The sequence below is a fragment of the Orbicella faveolata genome, unplaced genomic scaffold, assembly GCF_042242905.1.
Source record: "Orbicella faveolata isolate gen_17 unplaced genomic scaffold, um_ofav_v1 contig_34, whole genome shotgun sequence".
NCBI classification, from domain to species: Eukaryota; Metazoa; Cnidaria; class Anthozoa; order Scleractinia; family Merulinidae; genus Orbicella; species Orbicella faveolata.
In genome coordinates, this window is record NW_028301563.1 from 18,602,881 (window position 1) to 18,612,500 (window position 9,620).

The 9,620-nt window shown below is 36.4% G+C and overlaps 1 protein-coding gene across 1 annotated transcript in view; it reads left to right on the top strand.

Moving 5' to 3' along the window:
* The first annotated feature begins 3,152 nt into the window (after positions 1 to 3,152).
* Positions 3,153 to 9,620, top strand: part of LOC149105126 (uncharacterized) — an 8,248-nt gene continuing 1,780 nt past the window's right edge. The window contains exon 1 of the mRNA XM_089272327.1: positions 3,153 to 3,897. Within this exon, the coding sequence (XP_089128453.1) occupies positions 3,153 to 3,897 (745 nt within the window). The remainder of the gene's footprint in view (positions 3,898 to 9,620) is intronic.

Consider the following 9,620-nt stretch of genomic DNA (forward strand, 5'->3'; position numbering starts at 1 on the left):
GCATGTATTGATTGTAGCTTTTTTAAAATGGTGTGTGTTGCACATACTTCATTTAAAGAAAAGTATAAACTAAATGTCAAGTATAGTACTATACTTGTCTTATCTCCTCCCCTGTTTTGTGTGGTCCCGTTAGGACAGGAAAAAAAATCTACTCGGAGCTACTAAACAATGTGAACCGACAGTTCTGTTGTTGATCTTCTATTGATCACAAAAAAAGAAACGAGAAAAAGAAGAAAAGCAAAACGTTTTCTGTTGTTGCTCGACGTAATGACGCTCGGCGTTGGATATTCTAAACTCAGATGTTGCAATGTGTTGTAGGATGATCAATTGATATCAATTCTTAGAATTCACCCAGCATCACTGTGAATGATAAGTCAGGATACTAGTAGGAGACATTTGGAATGTATTAGATTTGGGATCAGTGTGAAGTTTACGTTTCACGTTTACTGTTTAGTTACGTCAGAGTCTACAGTTTTGCTGATGTGTGAGCTCGTGTGCCTTTCAACTACCTGTCTAACATGTGTCTAATCAAGTGATGGCAGCTGCTATTGTCACAGCCGCAGAGCCTTACTGTCTGAGAAAGGTTGACAACGAAGCTAATAACTGACAAACCTACAACTGACAGTGTAACAACTGAACATAATGTTTTTAGAGGCGACGGGCAATCCATCTAGACATGCATTGCAGTTAGCATAGAAATCGGTTTTACCAAAATCTGTCTTACTTTCTCTAGCATATTAATAATCAACCTTTGCTGTTTGTAGGGGAATGTGTATCCTACATTGTCACCATAATCAACAATTTTCGCCCTCATATTATTGCTATCATACACTTCAGGGGGCCCAATCTAAATCAGTGCCCATAGTATGTTCACTTTGAATAGTGATATTCTAGTGCGACTAACCAATGCGACTAACAATTGCGACAAAGTTAGATCTTGCATGCATCTAACGTGCGTGTTACAAAATGGGGTGGATGGAGACTCCTCCCCCGAGTTTTCGTTGTATGTAAGACATACCAAAATCATTTTACGTTTTTAAAATACGTGGCCCTCAGGTTCTTCTCAACATAACATTGATATTATGACGCCAGGTGACGTCACAAGGGGACATTAAGTCCACCATCTTGGATTCACTACTTTATCAGAAAGCCAAAAGGCCGTGAAAAAAAAATGAAAGATTAATCTAAATTGATAGCGTAATGTATTAAAAGTACTAATAATGCATTGTTCTCAAGAAAAGTAGAAAAAGAAAAAAAGAAGAACAGTGAATCGAAGGATGAATGAACAGTACAGTTGAACGTTTCAGCATCATAGGGTAAATCTCTTCTAAACGCCTTGAAGGTCGTGAAAAATAATCCGCTAAGCGGCGCACAGCTCTCTTCTCGCTGGAAATGTGGTCAAAGAAGGTCTAAGTGCTTGATGTATCATGAAGACATCCTTTGCCGAGCAACTGATAATTTCTGATCGATCTTACAGTCTGTGAGATCGTGGTATGCTGAGTATATATATATATATATATATATATATATATATATATATATATATATATATATATATATATAGTTAAGTGTAAGATGAGGCGTCATGAAGCAAACTTCTAACTGTTCCGGCTTTTAATGTGACGTTTCGGCCTTCGGCCTTCTTCAGATTGGAACAATATTTACAAGTTAAAAAATAAAACGTTAAAAATCCTAGTAAGTTTACAGATTTGCATGTATATATATAAGATCAGAAAAATGTAAATATAATTACATAATGCTGTACACCCTGAAATAATAGATTACATAACAAACTAATGTCAACTTACAAGAACGCGCCGGGTGATAAGATTACAACAATGTATCTGCGAGCGCCTTAATTACTAAGTGTATAATAGTCAGTCTAATTCTGTATTATAACAAGCTAATGGCAACTTACAAGAACGCGCAAGTGATGAGATTACAACAATGTATCTGCGAGCGCCTTAATTACTAAGTGTATAAGTGTATAATAGTCCGTCTAATTATGTATTGTAACGGACGCGATTTTTGGATCTAAATTCCCGTCTTTTATTAAGACCATGAGGGCTGAGTGTAAATAGCTGGGAGGTCCAATAGGCCTCTCTGGTCAATAACAACTTATCAATATACGCAGCAACCCCCTGGCTAGTAATTTGTTCGATGACGATAAAATTAATTTCGGAAATTTCGTGCCTAGTACAATTAAAATGGACTGCAAGCTCACACGTCTTTTTGTTGGTGAGCATGGATGATTTGTGATTGCGAAAACGTACTTTAAATTCTGTTGTGGTGGAACCTACATACTGCAATTTGCATTTATTGCACGAGGCCAAGTAAACAACGTTTTTGGAAGAGCAAGACAATTTTTGCTTTATCTTGTAGACTCGGCCTGTGGAAAAGCTTTTAAATTTGGAATCTTGAATTAAAAAATTTTTGCAAAGATCACAACGAGTACAACGTTTGAAGCACCCTCCCATTTCGTTCTCTGCCTGGTTTGCCCCGTTGTCGCCACGAAATTTAGATGGTGCTAAAATATCTTTGAGATTTTTGGTACGGCGATATGCTGGAAAAATCGATTTAGATGGAAAAATTTCAAGTAATTCGGGCGACGATCTCAAAAGATGAGCATGTTTCTTGATAACTCTCTGAATATCAGGCAGGATAGGATTGTAGTCAAGAACTAACGGGAAAACTCTCTTGACAGGCTTGGCTTTTTTCTTAAGCAATTCTGATCTCTCAATACTAAGCGCTTTGTCGAATTGTTTGTCTACTAAAGCTGCATTATAGCCCTGGGACTTAAGATACCCTTTGTATTCAGCACACCTCATGTTAAGAAAATCGTCAGAGGAACAATTACGTCTAATTCGTAGAGCAACCCCATAGGGAATAGCCCTTTTACAATGTGCCGGATGAGAACTTGAAAAAGGTAAATAAAGGTGACTATCTGTAGGTTTAGCATAAATATCTGTCTTAATAAAACCTTCCTGGAGGTGCAAAGTGAGATCCAAGACATTGAGGGTATGCTCCGAATAAACCAGCTCAAACTTGATGGTGGGATAGAGAGAATTGATGTATTCAGTAAACTCTAACAATTTAGGTAAACCATGTGGCCAAATATCGAAGACATCATCTCTATAACGCGACCCACCGCAATGGGTTTGATTGATGAGAAAGCTAAATCTGAAGGTGCCGTGAAACCCATGTTATGGTGGCGTTATAGAGATGATGTCTTCGATATTTGGCCACATGGTTTACCTAAATTGTTAGAGTTTACTGAATACATCAATTCTCTCTATCCCACCATCAAGTTTGAGCTGGTTTATTCGGAGCATACCCTCAATGTCTTGGATCTCACTTTGCACCTCCAGGAAGGTTTTATTAAGACAGATATTTATGCTAAACCTACAGATAGTCACCTTTATTTACCTTTTTCAAGTTCTCATCCGGCACATTGTAAAAGGGCTATTCCCTATGGGGTTGCTCTACGAATTAGACGTAATTGTTCCTCTGACGATTTTCTTAACATGAGGTGTGCTGAATACAAAGGGTATCTTAAGTCCCAGGGCTATAATGCAGCTTTAGTAGACAAACAATTCGACAAAGCGCTTAGTATTGAGAGATCAGAATTGCTTAAGAAAAAAGCCAAGCCTGTCAAGAGAGTTTTCCCGTTAGTTCTTGACTACAATCCTATCCTGCCTGATATTCAGAGAGTTATCAAGAAACATGCTCATCTTTTGAGATCGTCGCCCGAATTACTTGAAATTTTTCCATCTAAATCGATTTTTCCAGCATATCGCCGTACCAAAAATCTCAAAGATATTTTAGCACCATCTAAATTTCGTGGCGACAACGGGGCAAACCAGGCAGAGAACGAAATGGGAGGGTGCTTCAAACGTTGTACTCGTTGTGATCTTTGCAAAAATTTTTTAATTCAAGATTCCAAATTTAAAAGCTTTTCCACAGGCCGAGTCTACAAGATAAAGCAAAAATTGTCTTGCTCTTCCAAAAACGTTGTTTACTTGGCCTCGTGCAATAAATGCAAATTGCAGTATGTAGGTTCCACCACAACAGAATTTAAAGTACGTTTTCGCAATCACAAATCATCCATGCTCACCAACAAAAAGACGTGTGAGCTTGCAGTCCATTTTAATTGTACTAGGCACGAAATTTCCGAAATTAATTTTATCGTCATCGAACAAATTACTAGCCAGGGGGTTGCTGCGTATATCGATAAGTTGTTATTGACCAGAGAGGCCTATTGGACCTCCCAGCTATTTACACTCAGCCCTCATGGTCTTAATAAAAGACGGGAATTTAGATCCAAAAATCGCGTCCGTTACAATACATAATTAGACGGACTATTATACACTTATACACTTAGTAATTAAGGCGCTCGCAGATACATTGTTGTAATCTCATCACTTGCGCGTTCTTGTAAGTTGCCATTAGCTTGTTACAATACAGAATTAGACTGACTATTATACACTTAGTAATTAAGGCGCTCGCAGATACATTGTTGTAATCTTATCACCCGGCGCGTTCTTGTAAGTTGACATTAGTTTGTTATGTAATCTATTATTTCAGGGTGTACAGCATTATGTAATTATATTTACATTTTTCTGATCTTATATATATACATGCAAATCTGTAAACTTACTAGGATTTTTAACGTTTTATTTTTTAACTTGTAAATATTGTTCCAATCTGAAGAAGGCCGAAGGCCGAAACGTCACATTAAAAGCCGGAACAGTTAGAAGTTTGCTTCATGACGCCTCATCTTACACTTAACTAAAATTCACATTGAAGCACGGTATCTTTTGATCCTTCTACTGGAAGTCACCGTTTGGAAAACCATATTATTCTGCCTATATATATATATATATATATATATATATATATATATATATATATATATATATATATATATAACGGTTATAAAATGCCTCAAGCCAACAAAGAATGCCACTGCGTCAGGAGGATCAATGAAAATTCACAGTCCAAGCCTCACCGCAAAAATGAATTTAAAAACGTTTGATAAAGCAAGGACGGACAACTTCTGACGGTAAAAAAAGGTAAAAAGTTAAAAATTTAATAGAAAAACGTTTCGGTCTTAGACCTTCATCAGTTACCTGAATGAAGGTCTAAGACCGAAACGTTTTTCTATTAAATTTTTAACTTTTTAACTTTTTTTACCGTCAGAAGTTGTCCGTCCTTGCTTTATCAAACGTTTATATATATATATATATATATATATATATATATATATATATATATATATAATGTGGGAGGAAAAACACAAATAAACTACAAGTTCATCCCTACAAGCCTGTTTCGTGGTTGCCCACTCATCAGGGGATGAGTGGGCTCGCTCTACTCTGATGTATTGAGCACTGTTCTACGAAAATCAAATTTTACACTTTATATATATATATGATGCTGGCTTATATATTCCACAAGTCCCAACAAAGTGTGCAGTAACGTATCCTCAAATTAAGTGTTTTATCGCGTAAAGACGTTTTATTTATTTCATGAAACCTGTGCATGGATATGACCCGTCTAGTACACGGCAATGGAAATTTCTACTGGTTTTTTTAAGGTTTCTAGAGAAAGCTGTCGCGATCTCTCAAAGATCAATGAAGCGATTAGCCACACCTAAATTTTAATCAAGAGATTTATTCTCGAAGACTAATTTGTATCATTCCTTTATTTCCCGGCTTCTAAAGCCAGTTGATTTTTTTGTTACATAATATGTTTTTCGAAAGAGTGTCTCACTGAAAACACGGTTTGAAGACGATTTTCCCTGACAAGACGTACAAGCAGCAGCGGCCAGTCACAATACATCCAAAAAATGCTGCGAAGTAACAACGGCTAAGTATTACTGAGAAGCCAGCAAGCCAAACCGTTAGATTATTTTGTAAACTGACAGTCATTACTGTAATCACATGTAACTCAGAGTGTATCTGAAGAATGGCATGTCACCGTAACCTTGACTTTATAAATCTAACAGTGTTTTAAGTATAAGGCAGCAGGAGATCGATTGTGTTCAACACCGAACATTAAAGCGTTGCTGTAGTCGGAATAGAATGAACAATTCACTAGTACTACTAGCCAACGAACCGCTACCGAGACTAGTTGGATCGAGATATTCTCGGGTGATTAGGTGTTATTCATTCCAGGAAATCCTCTTTGAATACTGTTTCTGTCTTCTTCTCTTGGCTTCCGTCGCTTTGGTTATTTTCGGCGTACGTTTTCTCAGGAGTGAAACGCGTGGAGGAATATCTAGCAGTGATTGCACTGATGGTATTCTAGTGTCATTGCGGATGCTATGATCGTCCAAATCACTGCGAAAATATACAGCTGTTGATGGATCGGCATATCAGATGAGTGAAGATGAAGTTCTTCAGCTATAATTTGGCTGGAAGGAAAAAGAAAAGCCGTACATTCTAGATATTCTTGGAAATGGAACAACACAGCACAGTACAGTCGAGAGTCGACCTCTATCTTAGAAAAATAAACAACAACAAGAACAACAACAACAGCAACAACAGCAACAACAGCAACAACAGCAACAACAGCAACAACAGCAACTAATAATATTAGTGGAAACTTCTTGCTCAAGTTAGTTCTTAGTTACAGCGGCCATGAGCTTTACCTTCCGAAGTGACTTATTACCAATTTCTCTCTGCTGTCAATCACCCGGCCGTAATAATGAAGGATTAAGTGGAAAACTACTTAAACTCAAAAAGCAAATTTCCATTGGTCAGCACTTTTATCTATTCATCCCTTGCTTCACCGCAGGACGCTGTGAACACTATGCCGTTGTCTAACTGAGTTTGTAGGATCTGCTCAACGTTCAGAACATTGCAACATTAACCTCTGGAAGTACGAGGTCCATTTAGTCTGAATTCACTCTAAGGAAGTCTACGATTGATGCGGTAGTTTACGACTAACAACTATTGATTTTGATGAAGTGAACAGTTATCTATGCACTGAGGATCATTGAATGCATTTAGTTGACGCGGCAATCTGCTCTAAGACCTGCCGTTTTTATCAGCCACGAGAGCTACAGAAAGTGGGACCTTTCGTGGATCAAGAGTGATATGCACAAATATCCTTCGTAATCAGTGTTCGCTCATGAACGTTTTAAGAACATTTCATACTTGTCACTAGGATTTACTTATCCTGTCCTGTATGTCCTTAATTACGCGTGAAAATAAAACGTAACAGTAAACAGACTGGAACGTCAAAGAGGAAAATAGATAAATTTTTCTCCTGGGTGATGAATATCGCCGAACAACTCCAAAAATGTCCATTTTGTCATTTTGAGATAACCGTGTGAACAAAAATAGCTTAGTCGATTGGATTCACACCAAGGATGCTTAGTCCTTAATGTTAAGGATATGCAATAACCAATAAAGAGCAGTTAATATTCTTTTATGTATAGTGTAAATACTCTTCGAGCTCAACAAGCGGCCTGTCGTCATCGTATTCTTTGCTGCATGCTAAATGTTTTGGAGGTTTTTTAAGACTGGAAAACCAAGGTTAACACAGACGGGTTGATGCAATGACCGGCGACGGATGATAGTTGTCTAATTGACATGGTCGGGGGAAATATTCTAAGAATTTCTCTTTTAACGTGAGGGTAGTCATGAATTCTATAGTGAGAGAGGTCAAAGCTTAAAACTCGGAAGCAATATAAAAATGTACGCAAGGATTCCAGGATTTAAAGGCCGGAAAATTGTGTCTCTTGAGTTTGCCAAACAAATGAAATCAATCGTGTTCATTATTTTCATTTTGAAAAAACAAGATATCACTGGAAAATTTGAACCATTTACAGACTTCTGGAAAGTTTGTTAAATCTCTGTAAAATGTTTACATTTCCTTTGTAATTTTCAATGCCCGTAAATTTGCACACTTACAGAGATTTTGTAATCTCTATAAAAAGTCTGTAAATTTCAGTACGTGTTTCGCTTTCAGATCGCATAAAATGTTAGTGAAATGTAGCTATTTTTCTTGTAAAATTTTTCGTAAAATTTACAGAGATTTTATAGCATATAAAGAAATCTCTGTAAAATCTCCACATTTTCTCTGTAAAAAGGGCAGGAGAAAAAATCTCTGTAAAATCGAAAGCATAAAATCTCCATATTACGTCTGTAAAATTTAAGCGAAAATAATATCATAAAATGTTAGTAAAATCTACACATATGAACTACACGTAATGTCACACAAAAGTACAAATAATGTCTGTAAAATGTAAGCATTTTATTAGTATAAATCTCTCCAAAATGTCCACATTTTCTCTGTAAAATCAGCCTGTACAAAAGGAAATGGTGCAAAAGCCATAAGACATAATCTCAATAAAATCTATGTAAATAGTGAACTGACCATTGCATAAAATCTTAGTATAATGTACACAAATAAACTACACAACAGGTCAAACAAAGGTACACATAATCTCATTAAAATCAACAGGAAGGTATTGAGAACCAGAACATTATCTTATTAAACTGGTTACAAGGAGAGCTTTGTAAACAGCAAACTAAGGATTGTGGCAGGTATACACAAAATATAATAACCTTTGTGCCTTACAATAATAAAAAAATTCCGAAGTTCAAAGTTATGTAACTAACAATTGAGATTTATGCTGCACATATCAAAATTATGACACTAATACTTCTATTGTTTATACTACATTAGTAATAATAGCTGATTTAAAACACTTGTCTAAAGATATATTATCTAATTATAGTAATAAGAAAAATTCAATCTGCAGTGTCAGCGATCCATAATACAGTCAAAGCTCTCCCTGCAGCCATCTCGAGAATTCAGAAAAGAGCACTTATAAACAACCAGGGATTGAAACAATGTAACCTCGTCTTTTATGTGAACTTTTAGCATAATGCCTGGGACGTGTACATGTAAATGGTCCCTCTCTCGTGTGAGCTTTTAGCATTCAATTAACCTGGGGCATGTAAATGTTCATTTGTAGTATTCTCAGCAGTTGTATATATTCTAAAAATAATTGCCTTTGATACATGGAAGAGATTCTTGGATTAACAGGTACATTGCAAGGTAGCTACATGTACAAGTTTCAGATTGAAAACTGCAAATCTCTTATTTGGATGGTAAAAATATTGCACACTCCTTTAATGGCTGCTTGAAAGAACTTTAAAGTAATTTATAAACAATTAGATTAGCTGGTACTTCCCAAAGGTAGTCATGGTTGCTAAGGGAGAAGATCCTTACGAGAGCTTTTGATTGCAGGGTTTGTGTGAGGGTCCAATTCAAAAGGGGGTCAAAATATGGTTGTAACTACATGAACTTGTGGGTCAAAAACAGTTACAGTTATGCAAAAAATGTTTGCATAACTGTAAAATACACTTTAACCTCTCACTAAGGACACCTCAACAATAAGGACAGCTTATTTGGTCCCAGAAAAAAACAGAATTACTATAATCTGTACCTCTACAATAATTATGAACACCTCCATGATATGTACACTCAGCTCTGGCCCTATGCTCTCCATATTTAGGAGGGTCCAATTTAAATTGAAAACGCTTCGAGATTGTACATATGTACAGTGCATAGAATCAATTATCATGTAAAAAAATTAATTTGGC